At 50.3% G+C, this 27138-nt stretch overlaps 1 protein-coding gene across 2 annotated transcripts; it reads right to left on the bottom strand.

Moving 5' to 3' along the window:
* Positions 1 to 1452: 1452 nt before the first annotated feature.
* On the bottom strand, positions 1453 to 27138 carry RAB35 (RAB35, member RAS oncogene family). Of its 2 annotated transcripts, XM_063143933.1 has the most exons (6): positions 26864 to 27126; positions 18904 to 18954; positions 17776 to 17899; positions 10609 to 10733; positions 9314 to 9438; positions 1453 to 1985 (listed from the first exon to the last, which is right to left on the bottom strand). In XM_063143933.1, the coding sequence occupies exons 1-6, from the start codon at positions 26913 to 26915 to the stop codon at positions 1857 to 1859; spliced, it is 606 nt and encodes a 201-aa protein (XP_063000003.1). In that variant the 5' UTR covers positions 26916 to 27126; the 3' UTR covers positions 1453 to 1856. The 2 variants fall into 2 exon arrangements, with proteins under 2 accessions (XP_063000003.1, XP_063000004.1); XM_063143934.1 differs by lacking the exon at positions 9314 to 9438 and having other exon boundaries at positions 1879 to 1985; positions 26864 to 27138.

The following is a 27138-nucleotide window of genomic DNA, read 5'->3' as shown; positions in this document are numbered from 1 at the left end:
CGAGTGACCCGCTGCTGCGCAACCTCCTTTAACAGCGAGTGGAGGAGGAGGAGAAGCAGCAGCAGCAGCAGCAGCGAGTAAAGACAAGATTGCAAGAGAAATGCTGCTAACAGCAGCCTTGGGAAAATACCCCACACTTCAAAAATATATATATATCAGAAAACGGACTGCTGGACTGGCAAAGGTCACGCCCACGCTCCCCCCCCCTTCACAAGAACATCCCCCTCTTCCCCCCCACGACGACGGCCCACCGTTGCTTCAGCACACCCGTCCCCAAGCCGAGCGGAGCCGTCAATCTCCTCCCATCATTTCTACAAAACTCTTCTGCCAGCAGTTCCTTCCGGAGCGGATTGCTCCCCTTCACACTCCCAGTCTTGAATTAGTGAGAAGTCAATGACAAGGGATGCACAGAGACGCTGGCCGTGGGAGACGGCTTCCCAAGCACATTTTGCGCCGGCCGAAACCCATCGCATTCACAGTTTGAGTGGGGAAAGCCTGCACAGCCCGACTCCCTGCAACGTGATGGTTAGGATCAGGGCTTGTGCCTCCATAATTGGCTTTGTTATTAAAGGCTAGCGAAACAATAAATCATTGTGTTTTTCAAATGAGCCCTTCTTGCATGATTTGAACTTGGTACCGGAGGGCCTCCTGTCAACATGAACATCTTCAGATTCTGGGGCAGGGGGTGGGAAGGAAAGAGAATCCTTTTGGTCTGATGAACCCGTGCTCTTCTGTAGCCCAGGCCATCTTAATATGTTTGACAAGCCAATTTTTAAATGCCGAGGACTTTCGCTTCGGCTATTTCCCTAACGAAGCCGAAATTATCCACAGGAATCGGCTTCTGTTTCCGCCTAACCAGAGCAGAGAGTCACTGCCAAAGAGCCAGTCACTCCTTGAACAAGGTAGAGAAGGTAGCCTCTCCCGATTTCTTGGCGGGCAGGAGACAGCCACCATTCTAACCGAAAGACACAACTACTGAGGGCAGGCACGACTTGGAAGAGCGAGATGACCCTTCCAACACTTTTCAGCTCTTAAAGGGGAAACAACAACGGAGAGAACCACAAGGCATTTTGCCCAACAGAAATGCACTTCTGGGCGGAAGAGAAAATGATGAAGGGTGGGGAAAAGGGATACTGACAGATTTACACTTCTGTAGCTCTTGACAGGAGAGTAATGCAATCAGGGGAGAACCCAATTTTTAATCCGATTATTCCTCAGGCCTGAAGGTTCCATGTTAATGACACGAGGTTAAATTTGGAGCACCAAGACGAGCCGGAGCACCCCGCGTATGGAGAAGAGGTCAGCTTTCCCCAGGAATGACAAGGCTCCAGCAGCAGCGCTGGCTGTTCCAGAGCCCCATTCCCAGGGGGCGCCAACGAGGGCAACTCCATTCAAGGGCATGGCACGGTTATCTTTGGAGGAAGGAAAGAAAGAAAGAAAGATGAACGCCGATCAAAATTCATGATTGGTTGATATTCAGAAGGCAGGAGCCAAAGCGACACGGGGAAGGTGCAGCTGGTTAAAGCAAATATACATTATGTACAAACTTTTAGGATCACCAGTCCACTTGGTACGCAAAGTCTTTTTTCTGTTTTGTTTTTTGTCTACAAGATAATCTTGAAAAAAAGGAGGCAGGAGAGGGGGCAGAATCGCCTCCATCCGAGACCTTCTTGGCACTATTGTGGTCGGGTGCCTCTCGATCGAAAACGTGGGTGGGGGGAGAACGCATTTAAATAACGGCACAAAAGTGAGGAAAGACGTCCTCTCAAGGCCGAGCCCAGTGGAATCGCCTGTGTCTGGCTGGAAGGGCTGAGCTGTCCGAGCGCAGAGTCTCTGCCGCGGGAGAGGAAGGGGCATTAGCAGCACCGCTTCTTTCGTTTACTGTTCTTCGTGAGCTTCACCACGTCGTTCTGTTGCTGCTGCTGCTGCTTGGCTAAGTTGTCTTTCTTGGCTCGCAGAACCAACTCTGTGATGCAGTTGAACATCTGCAGGGGAGAGGAGGCAGAAGGAAGGTCAACAGTAGGCCTGGCGCAGAAGCTCCCTACAAGGGAGGGAGGAAGCAGCAGCCAGGCCCCTCTCCACCGTGCCTGGGTCCAGCTCCAGCTGAGAGCCCCCTCCCTCCTGCTCCCAACTGTCTCTGCAGAGGCCACCAGTGAGGGAGGAAGCAGCAGCCAGGCACCTCTCCATCAAGCCTGGGTCCAGCTCCAGCTGAAAGCCCCCTCCCTCCTGCCACCAACTGTCTCTGCAGAGGCCACCAGAGAGGGAGGAAGCAGCAGCCAGGCACCTCTCCACCGTGCCTGGGTCCAGCTCCAGCTGAGAGCCCCCTCCCTCCTGCTGTCAACTGTCTCTGCAGAGGCCACCAGAGAGGGAGGAAGCAGCAGCCAGGCACCTCTCCACCGTGCCTGGGTCCAGCTCCAGCTGAGAGCCCCCTCCCTCCTGCTGTCAACTGTCTCTGCAGAGGCCACCAGAGAGGGAGGAAGCAGCAGCCAGGCCCCTCTCCACCGTGCCTGGGTCCAGCTCCAGCTGAGAGCCCCCTCCCTCCTGCTCCCAACTGTCTCTGCAGAGGCCACCAGTGAGGGAGGAAGCAGCAGCCAGGCACCTCTCCATCAAGCCTGGGTCCAGCTCCAGCTGAAAGCCCCCTCCCTCCTGCCACCAACTGTCTCTGCAGAGGCCACCAGAGAGGGAGGAAGCAGCAGCCAGGCACCTCTCCACCGTGCCTGGGTCCAGCTCCAGCTGAGAGCCCCCTCCCTCCTGCTGTCAACTGTCTCTGCAGAGGCCACCAGAGAGGGAGGAAGCAGCAGCCAGGCACCTCTCCACCGTGCCTGGGTCCAGCTCCAGCTGAGAGCCCCCTCCCTCCTGCTGTCAACTGTCTCTGCAGAGGCCACCAGAGAGGGAGGAAGCAGCAGCCAGGCACCTCTCCACCGTGCCTGGGTCCAGCTCCAGCTGAGAGCCCCCTCCCTCCTGCTGTCAACTGTCTCTGCAGAGGCCACCAGAGAGGGAGGAAGCAGCAGCCAGGCACCTCTCCACCGTGCCTGGGTCCAGCTCCAGCTGAGAGCCCCCTCCCTCCTGCTACCAACTGTCTCTGCAGAGGCCACCAGTGAGAGAGGAAGCAGCAGCCAGGCACCTCTCCACCGTGCCTGGGTCCAGCTCCAGCTGAGAGCCCCCTCCCTCCTGCTACCAACTGTCTCTGCAGAGGCCACCAGTGAGGGAGGAAGCAGCAGCCAGGCACCTCTCCACCGTGCCTGGGTCCAGCTCCAGCTGAGAGCCCCCTCCCTCCTGCTACCAACTGTCTCTGCAGAGGCCACCAGTGAGGGAGGAAGCAGCAGCCAGGCACCTCTCCACCGTGCCTGGGTCCAGCTCCAGCTGAGAGCCCCCTCCCTCCTGCTACCAACTGTCTCTGCAGAGGCCACTAGTGAGGGAGGAAGCAGCAGCCAGGCACCTCTCCATCAAGCCTGGGTCCAGCTCCAGCTGAAAGCCCCCTCCCTCCTGCCACCAACTGTCTCTGCAGAGGCCACCAGAGAGGGAGGAAGCAGCAGCCAGGCACCTCTCCACCGTGCCTGGGTCCAGCTCCAGCTGAGAGCCCCCTCCCTCCTGCTGTCAACTGTCTCTGCAGAGGCCACCAGAGAGGGAGGAAGCAGCAGCCAGGCACCTCTCCACCGTGCCTGGGTCCAGCTCCAGCTGAGAGCCCCCTCCCTCCTGCTGTCAACTGTCTCTGCAGAGGCCACCAGAGAGGGAGGAAGCAGCAGCCAGGCACCTCTCCACCGTGCCTGGGTCCAGCTCCAGCTGAGAGCCCCCTCCCTCCTGCTACCAACTGTCTCTGCAGAGGCCACCAGTGAGAGAGGAAGCAGCAGCCAGGCACCTCTCCACCGTGCCTGGGTCCAGCTCCAGCTGAGAGCCCCCTCCCTCCTGCTACCAACTGTCTCTGCAGAGGCCACCAGTGAGGGAGGAAGCAGCAGCCAGGCACCTCTCCACCGTGCCTGGGTCCAGCTCCAGCTGAGAGCCCCCTCCCTCCTGCTACCAACTGTCTCTGCAGAGGCCACCAGTGAGGGAGGAAGCAGCAGCCAGGCACCTCTCCACCGTGCCTGGGTCCAGCTCCAGCTGAGAGCCCCCTCCCTCCTGCTACCAACTGTCTCTGCAGAGGCCACTAGTGAGGGAGGAAGCAGCAGCCAGGCACCTCTCCACCGTGCCTGGGTCCAGCTCCAGCTGAGAGCCCCCTCCCTCCTGCTACCAACTGTCTCTGCAGAGGCCACCAGAGAGGGAGGAAGCAGCAGCCAGGCACCTCTCCACCGTGCCTGGGTCCAGATCCAGCTGAGAGCCCCCTCCCTCCTGCTACCAACTGTCTCTGCAGAGGCCACCAGAGAGGGAGGAAGCAGCAGCCAGGCACCTCTCCATCAAGCCTGGGTCCAGCTCCAGCTGAAAGCCCCCTCCCTCCTGCCACCAACTGTCTCTGCAGAGGCCACCAGAGAGGGAGGAAGCAGCAGCCAGGCACCTCTCCACCGTGCCTGGGTCCAGCTCCAGCTGAGAGCCCCCTCCCTCCTGCTGTCAACTGTCTCTGCAGAGGCCACCAGAGAGGGAGGAAGCAGCAGCCAGGCACCTCTCCACCGTGCCTGGGTCCAGCTCCAGCTGAGAGCCCCCTCCCTCCTGCTGTCAACTGTCTCTGCAGAGGCCACCAGAGAGGGAGGAAGCAGCAGCCAGGCCCCTCTCCACCGTGCCTGGGTCCAGCTCCAGCTGAGAGCCCCCTCCCTCCTGCTCCCAACTGTCTCTGCAGAGGCCACCAGTGAGGGAGGAAGCAGCAGCCAGGCACCTCTCCATCAAGCCTGGGTCCAGCTCCAGCTGAAAGCCCCCTCCCTCCTGCCACCAACTGTCTCTGCAGAGGCCACCAGAGAGGGAGGAAGCAGCAGCCAGGCACCTCTCCACCGTGCCTGGGTCCAGCTCCAGCTGAGAGCCCCCTCCCTCCTGCTGTCAACTGTCTCTGCAGAGGCCACCAGAGAGGGAGGAAGCAGCAGCCAGGCACCTCTCCACCGTGCCTGGGTCCAGCTCCAGCTGAGAGCCCCCTCCCTCCTGCTGTCAACTGTCTCTGCAGAGGCCACCAGAGAGGGAGGAAGCAGCAGCCAGGCACCTCTCCACCGTGCCTGGGTCCAGCTCCAGCTGAGAGCCCCCTCCCTCCTGCTGTCAACTGTCTCTGCAGAGGCCACCAGAGAGGGAGGAAGCAGCAGCCAGGCACCTCTCCACCGTGCCTGGGTCCAGCTCCAGCTGAGAGCCCCCTCCCTCCTGCTACCAACTGTCTCTGCAGAGGCCACCAGTGAGAGAGGAAGCAGCAGCCAGGCACCTCTCCACCGTGCCTGGGTCCAGCTCCAGCTGAGAGCCCCCTCCCTCCTGCTACCAACTGTCTCTGCAGAGGCCACCAGTGAGGGAGGAAGCAGCAGCCAGGCACCTCTCCACCGTGCCTGGGTCCAGCTCCAGCTGAGAGCCCCCTCCCTCCTGCTACCAACTGTCTCTGCAGAGGCCACCAGTGAGGGAGGAAGCAGCAGCCAGGCACCTCTCCACCGTGCCTGGGTCCAGCTCCAGCTGAGAGCCCCCTCCCTCCTGCTACCAACTGTCTCTGCAGAGGCCACTAGTGAGGGAGGAAGCAGCAGCCAGGCACCTCTCCATCAAGCCTGGGTCCAGCTCCAGCTGAAAGCCCCCTCCCTCCTGCCACCAACTGTCTCTGCAGAGGCCACCAGAGAGGGAGGAAGCAGCAGCCAGGCACCTCTCCACCGTGCCTGGGTCCAGCTCCAGCTGAGAGCCCCCTCCCTCCTGCTGTCAACTGTCTCTGCAGAGGCCACCAGAGAGGGAGGAAGCAGCAGCCAGGCACCTCTCCACCGTGCCTGGGTCCAGCTCCAGCTGAGAGCCCCCTCCCTCCTGCTGTCAACTGTCTCTGCAGAGGCCACCAGAGAGGGAGGAAGCAGCAGCCAGGCACCTCTCCACCGTGCCTGGGTCCAGCTCCAGCTGAGAGCCCCCTCCCTCCTGCTACCAACTGTCTCTGCAGAGGCCACCAGTGAGAGAGGAAGCAGCAGCCAGGCACCTCTCCACCGTGCCTGGGTCCAGCTCCAGCTGAGAGCCCCCTCCCTCCTGCTACCAACTGTCTCTGCAGAGGCCACCAGTGAGGGAGGAAGCAGCAGCCAGGCACCTCTCCACCGTGCCTGGGTCCAGCTCCAGCTGAGAGCCCCCTCCCTCCTGCTACCAACTGTCTCTGCAGAGGCCACCAGTGAGGGAGGAAGCAGCAGCCAGGCACCTCTCCACCGTGCCTGGGTCCAGCTCCAGCTGAGAGCCCCCTCCCTCCTGCTACCAACTGTCTCTGCAGAGGCCACTAGTGAGGGAGGAAGCAGCAGCCAGGCACCTCTCCACCGTGCCTGGGTCCAGCTCCAGCTGAGAGCCCCCTCCCTCCTGCTACCAACTGTCTCTGCAGAGGCCACCAGAGAGGGAGGAAGCAGCAGCCAGGCACCTCTCCACCGTGCCTGGGTCCAGATCCAGCTGAGAGCCCCCTCCCTCCTGCTACCAACTGTCTCTGCAGAGGCCACCAGAGAGGGAGGAAGCAGCAGCCAGGCACCTCTCCACCGTGCCTGGGTCCAGATCCAGCTGAGAGCCCCCTCCCTCCTGCTACCAACTGTCTCTGCAGAGGCCACCAGTGAGGGAGGAAGCAGCAGCCAGGCGCCTCTCCACCGTGCCTGGGTCCAGCTCCAGCTGAGAGCCCCCTCCCTCCTGCTACCAACTGTCTCTGCAGAGGCCACTAGTGAGGGAGGAAGCAGCAGCCAGGCACCTCTCCATCTTGCCTGGGTCCAGCTCCAGCTGAGAGCCCCCTCCCTCCTGCTGTCACCTGTAACTGCTGAACTTTCCAACTAAGATTGTAGTGCCTGAATTTGCTTTCCTTTCCCCCCTCCTCCTCCTCCTCCCTCCCAATCCCCTTTCCTTTTGTGTCATGTCTTTTAGATTGTAAGCCTGTGGGCAGGGACTGTCAAGAAATACTTTTGTAAGCCGCCGTGAGAGCCTTTTTTGGCTGAATGGCGGCATAAAAATCCTTAAATAAATAAATAAATAAGTGGGCAAGCCTAGAATCAGGGCCACTGCAGCTGTCTTTTTAGCTGACCAAAGATTAGAGGAGAGGGCGGAGAATGCAACATCACTGCTCCCTCCCTTTTTTACTGTAGTCTGGCGTTACATCAGATCAATGTTGCTTCTAACTTAACGAAAACCCGTAAGTGCTTTTGAAAGGGACTTTCGGACCGCAATTGTTTACACATTTCTAGGTAAATGCCTTCAGTTGTACTATGGAGGACCAGAGTAAGGGCTTGATTTCACTCACAGAAATAGGATCCGCTTCAAAGGAGAGACAGAGAGAGAGACCCCTCATGATGGTGAGAAGGTCAGGGTGGGAAGGAATGTGGGTTTGAACTGGCCGTAAAAACCGGGCTGGACTTAAAAGCAAAGGAGGTGATATGGGGACGGTCTTCTAGCCGACCTTGCGGAAAAGCAAGCGTGGTCACGCGCAATTGCGCAGGGCTGCTGAAGCTGCCGAGATCTTCTGCTGCGGCCCAATGGTGTGAGCAAAGAGCGGCGGAGAGGTTGCTGTGGGATGCCAGGTAGGACACTCACGCGGCGGGGGCAGGTCACGGCACGGGGTTCAAGCCTCGCCCTCGCCCTACCCACAAAAGCTTCCAATGGGCACCAAACGAAGGCTGCTCTACAGCAGCGAGTTCAAAACACAACTCCAGGAGGATATCCGTGTTTTCCCAGCAAGGTCCACAAAGCCCTTCTCCCTTGCTGACACTCTGCCCTAACTTTGAGATACTTTAAAAGCGGGTGGTTTTTTGTTTGTTTGTTTAACTAATTAATTATATTTATATACTGCCCCATAGCCGAAGCTCTCTGGGCGGTTTACAAAAGTTAGAAACAGTGAACATTAAAAAGTATACAAAATTTAAAACCACCAGAAACATAAAAACAACAGTATAAAAACAACGGTATCCATTTAAAAACAACAGGTCTGGGGGCCGTTAAAAACAAACAAACTTAGCATTGTTAAATGCTGTAAAATGCCTGGGAGAAGAGAAAAGTCTTGATCTGGCGCCGAAAAGATAACAATGTTGGCGCCAGGCGAGCCTCATCGGGGAGATCATTCCACAGTCGGGGGGCCACCACTGAAAAGGCCCTCTCCCTTGTTGCCATCCTCCGAGCTTCCCTCGGAGTAGGCACTCGGAGGAGGACCTGTTGAGCGCAGTGTACGGGTAGGTTCATGTCGGGAGAGGCGTTCCGTCAGGTATTGTGGTCCCAAGCTGTGCAGAGTGTTTTATGCAACCTGCCTTGGGACGTGTCATGACCAGGCAAGCCAAGTTCAATCTGTATTGCTTTTCTGCTTGCCAGGCTGTAAAAAATGTGATTATAGGTACAGCTGCCACCAGCTCTACGCCTTGTGCCCTGCCCGTCAGAGAAGGTGAGGCTGAGCAATGGGCCGGCGGCAAAAGGGGGCGGGGCCAAAACACCCCAAACACAAGCCTGATTTAGCTTAAAGCTCTTACTGCTAGGGACTAAGCCTTAGGAGGGAAATTTTGACTATTTATTTATTTTATTTAGAGTATTTTTATCCCGCACGTCAGCCAAAAGGCTCTCGGAGCGGCTTACAATGTATCAATAAAGAAGACAGTCCCTACCCTCAGGCTTACATTCTAAAAAAGACACGACACACAAGGAAAAGTGGATGGGGAGGGAAGAGGGAGAAAATAAAAAGAAATTAAGGAGACTGTTTAGGCTGGTGGGAAGGCCCTGCTCCGTCCTCTCATCTCTTAATGGAGGGTCAAACCAATAGCTCCTTCTTCCCCACAAGGTGAAGATGTTAGCCCCGGGGGGGGGGGGGGGGAGGGGACTGCAAAAGACAGGAAATCACCAAAAATGGGGGGCGGGATGGCAGGGCACGTGGCTATCTGGGCAACCGTGGAGGGCTAGATTGGACCCCCCAGGAGGACTGGATTGGGCCCATGGGTCTGGAGTCCCCCACCTCAGCTTGGTGGGTCACAAGCTATGCTGACCTGCTGTGAACAGGCTCTGTGAAAGGGACACGCTGTGGGGGCAGGCTGCTCTATCACCTCTACTCAATCCCACCTAGAGCAGGTGACTGCCCCGCAGGACTCTTTGTCTCTGGCCCTGCAGGCTCTTTCACACTGACGTAACCTCTTGTTCAATGCATGATCTAGAACTGTCAAGGGAATGCCGCGGTTGCAGCAGTGTGGAAGCCCCCCCCCCCCAAAAAAAAACTTTCCATCCCCTGCAGCTGGATTACCTCTTCCACATTAATGTTCTCTTTGGCGCTGGTCTCAAACAGTTGGATCCCCATCTGCCCAGCAAATTTATAGGCGTCTTCCGTCTCTACCACTTTCCGTTCTGGATCATCGTTCTTATTACCAACTACAAGGAGCAATATACATAAAAAAAGGGAAGAGGTCACCACTGCGCTCTAGGGAGCCAATCTCACCCGATCACCTAAGAGGGCCGCTTGCAGACATGGTAGCTATTAGAGAGTAAAGAGCCATGTTTACTGAGCTAAGTTGCCTTCCCCAAGCTGGCTGGGAATTTCGAGAGCTGCAGTCCAACGCACATCGGGAGGGCGCCAGGTTGGGGAAGGATGATTTCAGGTATTAGTATACTGCTTTTCAGGCAATCTCACAGAGCCGGTTTTGATGATGGTGATGATGATGCATCAATACATGTGGAGAGTAATTTGGTCCTCCATCGATGTTAATGACTGATAATTTTGTTGTGTATTTTAAACGTGTGGTTGTTTTTTTTACAATGTATGTTTTAAACTTTGTAAGACCGCCTTGAGGCCCAGTATTGGGCAAAAGGCGAGATACTACTACTAATAATAATAATAATAGGAAAGGAAAGGAACCTCTCGTGCAAACACTGAGTCATTACTGACTCTTGGAAGGACGCCAGCTTTCACTAACGTTTTCTTGGCAGGCCTTATAGCGGGGTGGTTTGCCGTTGCCTTCCCCGGCCGTTATTACCTTTCCCCCAGCTAGCTGGGTACTCATTTTACCGACCTCGGGAGGATGGAAGGCTGAGTCGACCCGAGCCGGCTGCCTGAAACCAGCTTCCGCTGGGATCGAACTCAGGCTGTGGGGAGAGTTTCAGCTGCAGAAACTGCTGCTTTACCGCTCTGCGCCACACGAGGCTCTTAATAATAATAATAATAATAATAATAATAATAATAATAATAATACATTTCTATAATGCAATGCTAAAGGTAAGAAACCTACATGGAATTAAGAACAAACACACAGATCAACACCCCCCTTCAAGCAAGGTGGTCCTCAATTAGCCAATGTTGGCAGTTGGGGGAGACATGCATTCTTATACCCATATCGCAGATGGCAGCTGAGCTAATAGCTTACTTAAGGCCCTCTAGAAAGATCGCGGCTGAGGTGAATTGTGAACCAGGACTTAAGAAGGGGAATGCAAACAGCTCATCTTTGCCACAGCGTTTTAGCCGTCGTGAGAAGGAACGCGGTGCTATGAATCAGCCGTCAGCTGGTGATGCCACTTCCTCCCCCCCCCCCCCCCCCCGCAGCTTACCTAATATCCGGCAAACGTCGTCACAGTTCTGGTTAATTTCATGCAACCACCGCTTGACGTTCACAAAGGATTCAGCGCTCGTGACGTCATATACCACAATCACCCCGTGCGTCCCTCTGTAGTACCTGGGGCCAGGAAGACACGGCAATGCTCATTTCAGAGCTGGAATTCCAGTCTCGATTTAATCTTTTTTATTGTTTCCAAACACCAATAAATAAAAGACACTACAGAGCAAAATATAATGCATATAGACAGACACACCCACAAAAATCAAACAAAGAAAAAACAAACCAACAAAAAAACACAAAATTAAAACGTTCTTCCAATATTCTCCCCAGCAAAAATAAGTAACAATGTTGTTGTTATTTTTTTTTCTTACTCTATCGCTGTCAAATCCAAATCCCTAATTTCTCTCTTGACATTTCCTACATTATTGGTTGAATCCACAGATATACAAGTCATCTTTTTCTCGTCCCTTCATAAAGTTTACAAAAGGTTCCCGTTCAGTTATAAATCCTAAAGTTTGGTTTTTCTCTCATTATTGCCGCGAGTTTCGCCATCTCCACTAGCTCAAACATCTTCAGTAGGCATTCCTCTATTGTGGGCACTATTTTGCCCTGCCGTCTTTGTGCATGTAGTAATCTTGCAGCTGTCGTCATATATAAGAATATAGCCCCATGGTTCTTTTCTCCTGTTGACCTACAAAGTTTTTCACTGTCTAGCTCCTTCCTATCTTTCCTCTCTCATCTCACACTATTGCCCCGCTCGTGCTCTTCGCTCCTCTGATGCCATGTTTCTCACCTGCCCAAGGGTCTCCACTTCCCTTGCTCGGCTTCGTCCATTTTCTTCGGCTGCCCCTTACGCCTGGAACGCTCTTCCAGAACATTTGAGAACTACAAGTTCAATCGCAGCTTTTAAAGCTCAGCTAAAAACTTTTCTTTTTCCTAAAGCTTTTAAAACTTGAATTGTTCTGACTTTTATACTGCCTGTTTGGTGCATTCTCTTCCCCTCCTTATTGCTTTATTATGATCTTTATTATGAATGTAAGCCTATGCGGCAGGGTCTTGCTATTTACTGTTTTACTCTATACAGCACCATGTACATTGATGGTGCTATATAAATAAATAATAATAATAATAATAATAATATCCATAAATCCCAAAAGAAAGTATTCCGGTTTCAATTGGATATTAATTTTTAGGATTTTTTTGGAAGAGCTGTAATTCCTGTCTCACAACTGATTGAAATTCATTGCCAGGTTTAGGTCTTTATTTATATCAGAACGTACGTCCTGTTTTCCTATCTTGCGACCCTCCGAACACTTCATAGATCATCACCATATTACACGACGATTCAATTCAACAAACAAATTGGGGAGGGCAGCAGCAATTTACACACATGCTTCCATTCAGCACCCACAGGCACGTGTCAGGGACCCTTAGCTGCAGGCATAGGTGGTGCTTAAAAGAGCCCTTCACATGCTCACTGTAAGAGTGACACAGGTCAAACCAACGTGAAGGTGGAGGAGAGCCCTTAGCTGAATAAAAACCGCAGTAGAAGCAGAAGGGCGAGAATGGGAGCCTCTCGAACGAGAGCAGGCCGCCTGCTCTTCCTTCTGTGCGTTAGCACGGTGGGGGAGCAGATGATGCAGGAAGTGGAAACAGATCTGTGGGAAGCAGCGTTGGCAGGTTCGAAATATCAGATTACCATGGAGAGGACTCTGAGAGCTGTGGACAACTGTTCTCACTGCTAGCTTGAAGCAGGTTAGAAATTCAGGATAGAACGCAAGAGGAAGGAATGGTAGAAGGAGCAACACTGCTCGGAGAGGAACGTTAACGGGTAGCAAGCGAAGCTGGGATGGAAAATCTCAGAGGAACGTATGACAGGACTCCTACAGGACTGAGACAATGTGAGACCCATGGATGGATTTAGGGGGCAGCTTTTCAGCAGCAGTTGAGATGTTCACTTGTGTAATTTTGGAAGGAGGGTCTGGAGCTCAGTGGAAAAGCACCTGTTTTACGTGTAGAAGGTCCCAGGTTCAACCCCTGGCACAGAATCATAGAATAGTAGAGTTGGAAGGAGCTTATAAGGCCATCAAGTCCAACCCCCTGCTCAATGCAGGAATCCACCCTAAAGCATCTCTGACAGATGCTTGTCCAGCTGCCTCTTGAAGGCATCTCATGTGGGAAAGCCCATGTCCTCCCTAGGTAACTGATTCCATTGTCGTACTGCTCTAACAGTCAGGAACTTCTTCCTGACGTCCAGCCAGAATCTGGCTTCCTGTCACTTGAGCCCATTATTCCGTGTCCTGCACTTTGGGAGGATCGAGAAGAGATCCTGGCCCTCCTCTGTGTGACAAGGTAGGGCATCTCCAGGTAGAGCTGAGAAAGACTCATGTTTGAAACCCTGGAGAGCCACTGCCAGTCAAGTATAAAAGAGAGGTGGGCAGAAGATAAATCTCTAGTTGTTTCAGACTTCAACTCCCAGAAGCCCTTGCCAGTATGGCTAATGGTCAGGAAAGCTGGGAGTTGAAGTCCAAAACATCAGATTTACTTTCTGACCGCCCCGGTGTAGAAAATACACTACTAGATGGACCAACGCAAGCTGAACTCAGAATAAGGCTGCTTCCTGTGTCACATTGTTGAAATATAAGTTCTAAACTCTTCCTGTACATTTACAATGTCATGTAAATTTGACAGTACTGTACAAACAAGAGAAGCTCATAGACAATCTTATCCCCACACAATTAAACTAATGGGAGGAGGTCATCTTTTGCACATTAAGAATTAATTTTTCACCTCCCTGAATCCGTTTTCATGAGTCTGTACCAGATGCAAACCAAGGGTCTCTACTCTGCCCAAGGGTCTCTACTTCCCTTGCTTGGCTTCGTCCATTTTCTTCTGCTGCCCCTTACGCCTGGAACGCTCTTCCAGAACATTTGAGAACTACAAGTTCAACCGCAGCTTTTAAAGCTCAGCTAAAAACTTTTCTTTTTCCTAAAGCTTTTAAAACTTGATTTTGTTCTGACTTTATACTGTTAGTTTTACCCTACCCTGTGCCTGTTTACCCTACCCTGTGCCTGTTTACCCTACCCAGTGCCTGTTTACCCTACCCAGTGCCTGTTTACCCTACCCTGTGCCTGTTTGCATTCTCTTCCCCTCCTTATTGTTTTATTATGATTTTATTAGAATGTAAGCCTATGCGGCAGGGTCTTGCTATTTACTGTTTTACTCTGTACAGCACCATGTACATTGATGGTGCTATATAAATAAATAAATAAATAAATAATAATAATAATAATGCAAGCCTAAGAAGATCAAGAGGACTGCACAACTGTAATTCACCAGGTGTAGTACAGAAGCTGGTAAAACCAACGTTAAGAACACAGCCTTTAAGAGTTCTGCTCCTCACCAGGGTCACACTTAAAGATAAGATCCTCAGGAAACTGAAGAGAACCTTGAGTGGCTTCACTGCACTTCTGGGGAGCTTTAGTGTACACCCAGTCCTGGGCGTAGCCCTTTATTTACAACGTGGATTAGTGGCAAAGGCGTTGTGCAACTTTTCCTGTTGTGTTAGAAATCTCCTTTCTGGGTATTCCCCACAGACTACTGGTTTAACACCAAAAGCACCTTAAGTCAATCACAATGGGTGCACAGACCCACACACACACAGACACACACACACACCCAGCAAGACTCTGCTGACGCTGCACAATGGGAGACGAAGCGGCTGACCCACGCTCCCCATGTGAAAGATATTCAGTGCTGCCTGGCAGACGGCTTTGCAGCCCCTCATCACTGTTTCCTGCCTGAAGTCGGCGTGCAGAGCACAGCCCTCAGAGGACATGTCTCAGAACCGTCAGAAAGTCAGGGCGCTGGATCTGCTCACTGCTAGCTGTTCGTACTGCTTCCTGTAGCAGCAAAGACGTGCAAAAGGGAACCACGGAGCACTAACCGAGCTCTCCTTGGACGCTTGCCAATACTGATAGCCCGCTGGACTCTACCAAAGAAGGCAGTTTCCCCAATCAGCTTTTGTGCTGGGGGCAGTTCCCCTCCTCCTCAAGATATATTTGTCTAGTAAGACGTGTCTTTGTCCCATTCCCAAAACATTTAGATTTGGGAGGTGGGGGGGGGGGAAGAATCCATTTGACAATAGGGAGGCTTTTTTTGTAAACTGAATCTCTTCTGCAAAGCCCCTTTGTAATCTAATTAACAAGCTTATATTAGCTTCTTCCTCCTTCGCCCTGAAAAGCAACAGACATCAGCCTATCAACGCAAAGATGGATTCCCCCACCTCCTCTTTGTCGGCTTGCTGTTTCTCTTGTTCAGTGAACACCTCAGCCTCGTGAGTTCTGCGCAATGCAAAAGATTCCATCCAACGTTTTAAATAGTAGTTGGTCTAAAATCAAGCCATTGTATCTTACATATCAGCAACTCATTAAAGGCATATCTAACACTACAAACACAATGCTCTTATACCACTCACTGTAGTGGCTCGCCCCAAAGAATCCTGGGAAATGTAGTTTGGGGAAGGTGGTGGAAATGTTCTGTCAATGGTTCCTAGCTCAGTCCCTCACAGAAATATACTTCCCTGGTGTATGGATATGTCTATTGAACCAGTTTCAGTCCTGTAGTATAAATACATCCTTAGCTCCTGCCTAGGAAACAGCCCACCTGGGATAACAGGCAAGAGAAAATCAAAGACAAAAAATGGCATCTAAATAGTCCCCATTAAAAAAAGGAAAGATTCAGGAGTTAAATCATCCAAATTACTTTTGTGGGCTTCTTCCTTTCTTCAAACATACATCTAGCTGCAGCCAATGAGAGATTTCGTTTTCTAAATATACTCTGCCAGAGCATTATGGTGACATCTTCAAGAAGAGAACAAGTTATTGACGGAGCCATCAATGGACCCATCAGTGTGAAACTGAACTGAGACCAACAGAAAAAAACCCCCCACAACTTTTTAACCAAGCTTAGATTCCAGCTTACACAGTAACACTAGAGCTTGTAGAACAGGGGTGGGCAGCTGGACAGCCATCTGTCAGGGACACTTTAGGTTGGATTCCTGCATTGAGCAGGGGGTTTGACTCGATGGCCTTGTTGGCCCCTTCCAACTCTGCTATTCTATGATTCTATGAACTTGTGGCCCTCCAGATGTTATCGCCTACAACTCCCACCAGGCCTAGCCAGCAAAGTCAATGGGAGCTGTAGGCCAAAACATCTGGAGAGCCAGAAGATGTCTGCAACTGTTGCAGAAACATGGAGCTACAAGGAAGCAAAAATCTAGCCTCACACTCGACACACACATTAACCACGTTGCAAGTTAAGCCGTGTTCCTTGTGGTACACTAAAGCCTGAACAGAGAATGGTCTGAATATGGTTTACCACCACCACAACAGATGTCAGTACAATACAAAGCCTACAGTGCAGTAGAAAAAATCCTGGCTGTACTCTATGCTAAAAAAATAGAGTTCCACAGTCAAGTGCTCTAGGCTCTGTACCAGAGAGGAGGATTCTATGACCTGCATAAATTATTTGCATTTCTTGTCTCATTTCCTACAGTTTATTCTGCAATTTAAACTCTTTTGTGTAATTTACTCAGAGTGCAGGGTACCACGGCCATGCCTGTTATTCATAAAGAGAAACGTCAAGTATTATGGCTGCGGTCTTGTGATGGTTTAACTGGGTCACTTAATCAACAAAAACTTTAGTTGATTAACTGATGAGGCCCAATTTTAATAAATGGGGCCAAGTATGAAAGGGCCCACATTGATTTGTTGTTCTTCTTCTTTTTGAAGTTACTTTGGTTCTGCAGTATTCCCCAACTTTGTGCCCTCCAGATGTGTTAGACTGCAACATGCCAAGATGACTGGAGTTGTAGTCCCACATCTGGGGGGCACCAGGTTGGGGAAGGCGGAGTTAAGTGTAACAGTGCATGAAAGAGAGAATTCCTGGCATGAACTGTTCTTCCAGTAAATAACTAGAGGGAATGCTTCCATGGTCAGCAACTTCACCATGAGTACCTTCACCGCAAAAAGTTCACATGTTTCCTCCTGAAAGAACAGTCCAGAACCAGGACCATGGCACCAACTGCCAGAGACTAGAAAAGGCTGCCATAAACACCTTGGCACATCATTAAAACATTGTACCTTCTTGTGCATTTTAATTGTAAGATGTTTTTGGGAGTCAATCTTAGAGGAACTCCTTTGCTGAGGGAATTGCACTGGCTACCTATTGCCTACCGAAGGAAAGGAAAGGAACCTCTCGTGCAAGCACTGAGTCATTACAGTGCTTTCGTTGACGTTTTCTTGGCAGGCCTTATAGCGGGGTGGTTTGCTGTTGCCTTCCCTGGCCGTTATTCCCTTTCCCCCAGCTAACTGGGTACTCATTTTACCGACCTCGGGAGGATGGAAGGCTGAGTCGACCCGAGCCGGCTGCCTGAAACCAGCTTCCGCTGGGATCGAACTCAGGCCGTGGGGAGCGTTTCAGCTGCAGAAACTGCTGCTTTACTGCTCTGCGCCACATGAGGCTCATTGCCTACCGGGCCAGGTTTAAAGTTTTGGTACTAGTGTACAAAGCCCTAAACAACTTGGGACCCAGGATACCTGAGAGAGCGCCTTCTCCCTTACCTGCCCAATCACTGAGGTTGTCAGAGGGCGTGCTCCTGGTGGTTCCATGTGGCCCAGTGGCCCAATTGGGAGCCACCAGAAGAAGAGCCTTTAGTGTAGTGGCCCCTTCTCTGTGGAACTCTCTGCCCCTGGAGGTCAAGCAGGTGCCAACGCTAGGCTGCTTCTGACGCCTCCTGAAAACGCCTCCGTTTCGAGAAACCTTCCTCAACTGAATAGCCACTGTTTTTCTGGTTCCTTTGTATTTAAATTGAACAATTTTAATTTGCTTTTTAAATCTTCTTTCTTTTACTGTTTATACCTACGTTCACTGCTCTGCAATCTGTGTTAGATAATTGAGCGGTATTATAAATACTGTTAATAATAATAAGTGGTAGTAATTGATGGCAGTTTGTGTTATTAGGTTCTCTCACACTTCCTTCAATATCGCAGAAAGGCATCTGTGTTAATATGCAAACTTATCTAAGCAATTAAGCAGTAAAAAGACACAATTAAATCCGGTTCTTCATCGGTTGATAGCCCTTTTGAAATAGACTCACGTTGACGTGATAGTTCGGAAGCGCTCTTGGCCAGCGGTATCCCAGATCTGTAGCTTGACCTTTTCTCCGTTAATTTCAACTGTCCGGATTTTGAAGTCGACTCCAATTGTGGTAATGTAGCTGCCTGCCGAGGGAAAGAGCAAGATGAAAACTGGCGTAAGATATTTCACTGCTGCCCAAATGCTTCAGCGTTTTCAGCACTGACAAGGGCGAGTTCTCTGTAGACTGCAAGAGACCCAAGAACTGTTAGTGTTCACTTATAAACATTTCCCACCAGCAGCCCCCTCAAAACCAGTTTTTTTAAAAATCTGAAATCTCTAATGATGAAAATAAGCTCCACATTTTTCAGAACTGGGGACTGTACAAGGTGTTATTTAATTTATTTCAGGTGTATAACCCATCATTTTCCATGTGCCCAAGGCTAATCACGACTGGGAACAAAGACCCGCAAAATGGGGCATGCATGCACGTGTGTGTAGCTATTTGCATCACCTTCTCCAATCCTCCCTCTCCCTCCACACAGACATGTTTGCATTTTAATGAAGAAGAGAAGGTCTACAGTCAGGGAGCCCCCATCTTTTCTATCACAGAACTTAATGAAGCTTTGCTAAACTTTGTTCCATAAGAGAAACACTGTGACTGGGGTTCACACAACATGATAACCCACACTAAGTGGTTGAGTCTGGGTTGTGTGTGGTTTGTCATTGAACCATGAGTTATTGTGCTGTCTGAACCCAGCTGTGCTAACAAACCATGGCTTGTTAACCACAAACAACCCACGGTTCACTACCCAACAGCAAACCATGGGTTCTCAGGGTGGCTTGTTTGAGAAAAATAAACAGACAACACGATAACCCACGGTTGAACAACAACCCATGGTTCAATGACAAACCCCACTCAACTCCTAAGTGTGGGTTATTGTGTTGTCTGAACCCTGTCTGTACGTGCAAACAAGGGGCAGAGAGAAGACTCTTGCCTTTCACAACCTGGGGTGGTGAGCAAAGGAGAAATGCATTCTCCTACATGCAGTGCCCTTCTCTTCTCCTATAGAACATGTTGAGTATGATTAGAAGCATTCTGGAGATCCTCAGCTGAACGCTTCACTGGCATTGCCCTCGGCTTCCTCACCTGAGAAAGTGTTGTCTGCAAAACGTAGCAGCAAACTGCTCTTGCCGACACCTGAAAGAAAAGAGGGGGGGGATTCCTAAGACACCAAATTGAACCAAAGCAGCAGATTGTGGCATTTTAATTTTTCTAACGCCAGGGTTAATGCTCCCTTTTTTTGAGGACATAAGTGGCTTCACACGTGCGTGTCCCGACATCTGTTCAAAATAGGCAGGTGCCTGCAAATCAGCTCTCTAGAGGCAAGCAACACAGAGATCCTCTCATGAGAGCTCTCATTTGGATACTGTTCGGAGAAGCTTAAGAAACGGAAGTCTTTCCCAAATCCCCTACCCAAATGAGAAGACTCTGTGGTCCCTTCTCCCCAGCCCTTTGTGGGTGCCACAGAGCTAAAGAGAAAAGGGGTGTGACTATGTGGGGGACCACAGAGGTTCTGCATCCCGTAATAAAGTCCCCCCACCCCCGATTCCATGAGAGAGATGGGACTTCTTACGGCTCCCTAGCCTCTCCCAGACTTCTTGATAGAAAGTGTACCTGAAAATTCTAATATTATGGATACAAATTAATTTCAAGTTATCTTTTCCGAATCTGGCAAAGCTTTATCTGTCTATTGTCCTTCTTCTACCTTTCCTCATGAAAGCAGCCAACTATCTCAATAAAAACCATTAAAACCGATCCTAAAAACACAAAATAAAATTACAAAAACATCAAATATGAACACCAGCAACCAGCAGCAGAATTAACTTCCCAGCAACTTTCAATATCGCCCCCAAAGCCTGCAAAAACACATTCATTTTTAAATGGAAACACTGTGGGGGCCAGGCAAATCTCAACAGAGAGAGGGTTCCAGAATCAAGGAACCACCACCAAGGAGGCCCTGTTTTGCACGTTAACCACATAAGCCACGCTCCCCAGGGGCACAAACAGCAGAGCTGCTCTTAAAGCTCCACTTGGTTGGTATAGAGGAGGCGATCCTTCAAATACTTGGGCCTTGTACCCCACTACAAACACTTTGAATTGGGCCTGGTGTCTCAGTGGCAACCGATGCTTTCAGGGTCATTGTAATATGATCCTGCCTTGCTTGGACAACGCTTGACATGGACCGCCTTCAAGGGAAGCTGTAAAGCACATTGCAGAAACCCAGTTGGGAGGTTACCAAACCATGAACTACAGTAGTAAGGTTGTCCTACTCCAAGAACAGCCATAGCTACTGAACCAGCTGGAGCTGAGCACAGGCACGCCTTGCTAACAAAGCCACTCGGGCCTCCAGTGACAGCTTAGAATCTAGGAGTATCCCCAGACTATGCCTCCACTCTCTCGGGGGGAGAGCTACCTTATTCCTAGATGCAGGAACCACATATCCACAGAGTTTCTGTCTTACTGGGAATCAGCTTTGGTTTATTGGCCCTCATCCCGTCCATCACTGCTTCCAGACACTGGTCCAGCACCTACACAACCTCTTCTGATTCAGAAGGAATGGACAGAATCATAGAATAGTAGAGTTGGAAGGGGTATATAAGGCCATCGAGTCCAACCCCCTGCTCCATGCAGGAATCCACCATAAAGCATCCCTGTCAGATGGTTGTCCAGCTGCCTCCTGAAGGCCTCTAGGGTAGGAGAGAGCCCACAGCCTCCCTAGGTCATTGGCTCCACTGTCGTACTGCTCTAACAGTCAGGAAGCTTTTCCTGATGTCCAGCTGGAATCTGACTTCCTGTAACTTGAGCCCGTTATTCCGTGTCCTGCACTCTGGGAGGATCGAGAAGAGATCCTGACCCTCCTCTGTGCGACAACCTTTCAAGTATTTGAAGAGTGGTGGTCATCCACACTTTATTTCAAACCCTTGGATGACTCCCCCGGCAGTTTCATATTTTAATCACATGGGAGCGATTGAATCCAAGCAGAAGTCCTCCGGTGCTATTCACTAGCTGGGAAGAGCAGAATCACTGCAAGACTGCGCCTCTCACTCCCAGCCTGTAGAGCCGATCCAGCAACATAACATGATCCATGGCAGGAGCGGGCAGCCTGTTTTGGCCTACAACTCTCATCAGCTCTAGCCAGCATAGACAATAGTGATAGATTATGGGGGTCGTTGGAGACCCTGGAGAGCCACAAGTTGCCCACCCCTGGTCCACGGTATCGAAAGCTGCTGAGAGTCTGAGCAGGCTCCACGGTTTCGCATTCTCCCCGTCTCGCTCCCGAAGGAGCTCATCACTCAGGACAAGCATGGCTTGTTGCAACATCTTACAGTGACAAGTTCCACAGAACTTGCTTTGTGAGCAAAAGCAACAAACTCCGGAGCCTTCACTAAGCCAGAAAGAGGATGCACTGACTTGCTGCTTGCAAGCAAACTATAGCCCATCTGCCCCTCCAACGTGACTCACTGATGACTGACCGAGACCTAAGGCCCAAGGGACTTTCCAACACAGAACGCAGCTCTTCTGCGCGCTTATATTTTGCTTCTAGAAACGTAGGCTCTAAATTGCTTTTGACAGACACATATTGGGACAGGCGGATCCTTACATCTGTTAGTTCTTAACTTCATTATACGATGCCAATATAAAGCAAAGAACACTGGACAGAGGCGCAACACATGCTCTACCACTGAGCTACAGCCTTCTGCCAATTGGCCTGACAAAACTCACAACAGGCTTACTGAGTGGTTCCATGCATACCATGGGAAGCTACTAGAGCTACTGGTTGGACTGGGGCTCAGGAGACCCCGGATCTGGTCCCCACGTGACCACGAAGATCGCTGGATGACTTTGGGCCGGTCCCTGACTCTCAGCCTAACCTACCTCACAGGGTTCTCATGAGGATAAAATAGAAAGAAGGAGGACCACGTAAGCCGTCTTGGGTTCCTTGCAAGAGGAAAACAGGTGGGATATAAATGTAATATTTGGGAAGGCCCCAAATTTGGCTCAGTGGAAGAGCATCTGTTTTGCATGCAGGTCCAATCCCTGATATCTCCAGACAGGACTAGGAAAGAATCCTGCCTGAAACCCTGCCTGGAGCGTGTTCAGAAGAGGGCAACCAGGATGATCAGGGGTCTGGAAACAAAGCCCTATGAAGAGAGACTTAAAGAACTGGGCATGTTTAGCCTGGAGAAGAGAAGATGGAGGGGAGACATGAGAGCACTCTTCAAATACTTAAAAAGTTGTCACACAGCAGAGGGCCAGGATCTCTTCTCGATCCTCCCAGAGCGCAGGACACGGAATAACGGGCTCAAGTTAAAGGAAGTCAGATTCTGGCTGGACATGAGGAAAAACTTCCTGACTGTTAGAGCAGTACGACAATGGAACCAGTTACCTAGGGAGGTTGTGGGCTCTCCCACACTAGAGGCATTCAAGAGGCAGCTGGACAGCCATCTGTCAGGGATGCTTTAGGGTGGATTCCTGCATTGAGCAAGGGGTTGGACTCGATGGCCTTTTAGGTCCCTTCCAACTCTGCTATTCTATGACTCTATGAAACCCTGGGGAGCTGCTGCCAGTCAGTGTCGACAATACTGAGCTAGATGGACCAAGGGTCTGACTCCGTATAAGGCAGTTTCCATGTTGCTAAGAATAAATACATAAATACTATTTGGTAATTTATCTATCTATTCACCCATTTTTAAAATGTCTCAGGACAAAAAAAAAAAGCCTCTAATATAAGCTGGGGAAAAGCTTCCGCAGTAAGCCAAGAAAGCAGATGGAAACCCACACAAATTAGTGCCAGTTCATACATTATGCATTGCATTTCTTACATGGACAACCTTTCCCTGTCGGAATTAATAGTCTGAAACACGCACAGAGCACATTTCAAGCAAAGTACCTTACAAGGTAGGCCAACACTATCGCCACGCTGTAGAAAATGAAGGCGTGGGGCTGTGAGAAGAGTAACTTGCCTCCGGCCATCTAGTGAGGTTGTGGTGGAGGTGTGATCTGAAGCTACAACTTCCTGGTTGCCACTCAGCTATTATACTAACATGGAGCCCTCATTATGCTTTCTAGAGACATTTCTAAACTGCACATTAAAAAAAAGAAAGACAGACGCGGGCTCTGCCCTTGAGTTTACGCGATATAAGTAAGACTAGACACAAAAGGGAAGAAGAGTCTGAAACTGTTCTTATGCTCTGGGAACAGAGAAGTGCTTTTAATTAACAGATACTGAACTCCTTAAAGCTCTCGCAGAATGACCTACAAATCTAAACATTTACATTTCATTCTTCCCCATGTCCCTTTGTATTCTTTAAAGTCACCTAAGGGCACAATCCTATGTATGTTTAGACAGAAAAAATAAAGTCCTAGAAGTCTCAGCATTCCCCAACCAGCCATGCTAGCTGAGAATGCTGGGAGTTGTAGGACTTTTTTCTGTCTAAATGTAAGAACATAAGAGGAGTCATGATGGATCTGACCAAGGGCCCATCTAGTCTAGCATTCTGTGCACACAGTGGCCAACCAGCTGTCGACCAGAGACACACAAGCAGGAGCACCCTCCCACCCATGTTCCCCAGGAACTGGTGCATATAGGCTTACTGCCTCTGATACTGGAGGGAGCACGCAGCTATCAATACTTGTAGGATTGCATCTTAAGTGTCACATATTAACAATACAGGCTGTACATCAAGTTTGATTTTTAAAGGCACATAGAGAAACTTCTCAGAAACTGTTTCATAACTAAAGAACTCTCTTTGTCAAGAGAACCACCACTGCAGAGGCCACCATGAGGGAGGAAGCAGCAGCCAGGCATTTCTCCACCGTGCCTAGGTCCAGCTCCAGCTGAGAGCCCCCTCCCTCCTGCTACCAACTGCCACTGCAGAGACCACCATGAGGGAGGAAGCAGCAGCCAGGCATTTCTCCACCGTGCCTGGGTCCAGCTCCAGCTGAGAGCCCCCTCCCTCCTGCTACCAACTGCCACTGCAGAGACCACCATGAGGGAGGAAGCAGCAGCCAGGCACCTCTCCACCGTGCCTGGGTCCAGCTCCAGCTGAGAGCCCCCTCCCTCCGGCTACCAACTGCCACTGCAGAGGCCACCATGAGGGAGGAAGCAGCAGCCAGGCATTTCTCCACCGTGCCTGGGTCCAGCTCCAGCTGAGAGCCCCCTCCCTCCTGCTGTCACCTGTAACTGCTGAACTTTTCCAACTAAGATTGTAGTGCCTGAATTTGCTTTCCTTTTCCCCCTCCTCCTCCTCCCTCCCAATCCCCTTTCCTTTTGTGTCATGTCTTTTAGATTATAAGCCTGTGGGCAGGGACTGTCAAGAAATACTTTTGTAAGCCGCCATGAGAGCCTTTTTTGGCTGAATGGCGGCATAAAAATACTTAAATAAATAAAAATAAAAATAAATAAAAGCTCTAGCCTAAACATAATTCAGAAACGGTGCAAGACTTTCCTTTCCTGTTCCTTAAACTAGTGCTGGTTAGAGTGTTGTTTGGTTGGGAAACCCAAGTTCAAAATCCCATTTAGTTGTGAAGTTCGCCGAGCAAGTTACTAGCTCTGAGCCTATTCTACTCTGCAAGACTGTTGTGAAGCCATGGCACCACTCTAAGATCCTTGGGAACAAAGGCAGGAAACAATTAATATTAAGCCAAAGCATGTGAAACTGCATAATCACCCCTTGACGCTTGTGCCTCTCCTTGTCTTCCCTTCTCTTTCCCATTTCCGAATTTAATTTACAAGTTAATTGGAACAGAGACCTACCGCTTCTGTTATGTCACTCTGTAAAGAGCCATGTATATGAATGGTGCTACATAAATAATAAGGGCATGGGATTCTAACTTTTGGGCATGGATAGAAGAGGAAGGCTATTTAGAATTTACTTGTTATTTTCCGCTACTGTCTCCTCCTAATCATTTTTGTGGTAATTACAATTAATTTTCAAATCACTTAACAGTCTTTCATTTAATATTATTCATCATATTTACATCCCACGGCTTCCTCCAAAGATCTTAGGGCACTGTGCATAACAGCCTCTCCCCATTTATTCTCACAACAAACCTGAAAGGTATGCCAAGACGCTAAAAGAGCATGGCTGGCCCAAACCATGGAGTGGGCTTTGCAACACAGCACGTTGGAAGATCTGAACCCAGAACTCACTGGGCTTTAAGCCCAACAACCACAGACACACCCCTCAAACTGCTCCTTGTTTTCCAATCCACGAAACCTGGTAAAACACTGTCCCCATTTTTCCCTTTGGAAAGGGGTTCAAGATGATTAAAAAAAATGCTGCTTTTAGAACATACATTTGTGTACTTCCGTTTTCTGTCTCCATCTGCCAAAGCTCTGGAAATTAAACCTCTGCAGTAGTGATGGTGGTGGTGCGACTCTTGAAGTCCTGCACATAAATGCAGATAAAGACCCTGCGTCTCATCCACCTCTATTGCTACCTATCCAGGTATTGCCATTAACAGTGTGCCATGATAAAATGTATTTGAGTGTCCCTCTTTTCAGTCATGAGACATTGGAGACTATGCAGAGCTGCTGTGGCACAGTGCCTGAGAGACATACAGCCAAATCCTACATATGTGTACTCAGAAGTAAGCTCCTCTACATTCAAAGGGGTTTAGCAAGAGGTAAACATGCACAGGGTTGAAACACGGGTTAAGAAACTGGAAGTCCTCCGTGATTTCTGCAACAAAGTTACTGGATGACCTTAGGCAACCCACTCTCTCTTTCTCAAACTTGCAGCATTGGCGATAATGCCTTACCTACTGTAAAAAGGTTGTGTCAAGGTTTTCAACAAGGCACGAGATAATGAAAGCTAGTGTGGTGTAGTTCTTAGACAATCGAAGACCACAGAGATCAAAGCTGAAAGCCTTCAAGCAACCACAGGTTGACCTTGGGCCAGTCATGCTCTGTCAGCCTAGCCTACCTCTAAGGGTCGTTGTAAGGATACATGGGAGAAGCACGCATGCCACTCCAAGCACAGAAGACTGGGATAAAAAGTATAATAAATACATTTTAAATCAACCAGACAATGCTCGTGAAGTGCACTGAACACTCAGAAGAGCGCTACGTACAAGCTGCTACTCAGCCACAGGGCTCAGTGGGTGACCTTGGGATAGTCTGTCTGTCTCTACCTAATTCACCCCACAGGGTGAAACACGCATCTCACCTTGGAGAAAAGGTGGGAGATAAAAACGCAATGAATAAAAATACATTATTACAATTATGCTCTAGCATTAGTAATCCTAACGATAATAACAGCAATTATGTGTCTTTATAAAGGAAACCTCCAGTAACTCCCAGCCAGGGGAAATCATAAGCTTCAGGAAATAAATACAGAAATAGATCTCCTTTTGGGGGGGCTATCTTTTCGGCGCCAGGGCAAGCTTGTTCTCTTTTCCCAAGCATTTAGCAGCATATGATGAGTTTTAATCTATCCTCGGATTTGTTGATATGGTTTGACTGATTGCTCAGAGTTGGTTTTCGATGCATGCTATTATTATATTTATTTGTATCCCGCCTTTTGCCCAATGTTGTCTGTTACTGTCTGTTGGGTATTTTTTAAAACGTTCCACATTGTTTTTAATGTTTTAATCTTTGTAAACCGCCCAGAGAGCTTCAGCTATGGGGCAGTATAAAAATGTTGTTATTATTATTATTATTATTATTATTATTAATAATAATAATAATAAAATAAATAAATACAGAAATAGGAAATGAAAAGGAAGGGAGAATACATATCAAGTTATCTCCCCCCACCAAATTTTGCCCCCCCCCACAGGCCAATCCTTCTCCTCCACAAGGGCTCTGTCCAAATGAATCCCCCTCCCCAAACACCAACTGCCCCCCCCGCCACCCAAAGGAGACCAGACCGCCCCCCCCCCGCGCCCCAATCTCCTCAGGGCTGGGCGCCCACGGGCTCTTCCGCCTCACACATCCTTCTTCCCCTCCCCCCCCCCGCGCTCCGGGCTCTTCCGCTCCCCTCCCTCCGCGGCTCCCCGCTCCGGCCCCGCCCCGCGGCGCTCCGCCCACTCCTCCCCTCACCGCTGTCGCCGATGATGAGGAGCTTGAAGAGGTGGTCGTAGTCCCGGGCCATGGCCGGAGCAGGGGGGCGGGGGGAGCGGGCGCTCCTGGCGTCGCGACAAGGCCGAGTCTCCTCAGGCGGCAGCGGCGGCGGCTCCGAGGCCGGATCCCGTCCTCGACCCAACAGCCGGAACTGACAGCAGCGGCAACCAAGCAAGCGACGGCGACACCCCCCGGCCCTTCTCCTTCAACGCGCATGCGCGCCGCTCCTCCCGGGCAGCTGGAAAAACCGCCAG

Source organism: Elgaria multicarinata, chromosome 18 (genome assembly GCF_023053635.1).
Source record: "Elgaria multicarinata webbii isolate HBS135686 ecotype San Diego chromosome 18, rElgMul1.1.pri, whole genome shotgun sequence".
In the NCBI taxonomy this organism is placed as follows: Eukaryota; Metazoa; Chordata; class Lepidosauria; order Squamata; family Anguidae; genus Elgaria; species Elgaria multicarinata.
The sequence above is the reverse complement of the archived record's forward strand: the minus strand, read 5'-3'. Positions and strand labels throughout refer to the sequence as shown.

What these genes read in the sequence shown, in the direction of transcription:
- RAB35 (XM_063143933.1), bottom strand. Translation starts at nt 26,915, where the DNA reads ATGGCCCGGGACTACGACCACCTCTTCAAGCTCCTCATCATCGGCGAC. An exon ending in CCTCATCATCGGCGACAGCG is followed by an intron (nt 18,955 to 26,863) that starts GTGAGGGGAGGA and finishes CTTTTCTTTCAG; the next exon opens with GTGTCGGCAAGAGCAGTTTG. An exon ending in TTCCGAACTATCACGTCAAC is followed by an intron (nt 10,734 to 17,775) that starts GTGAGTCTATTT and finishes TCCTGGCCCCAG; the next exon opens with GTACTACAGAGGGACGCACG.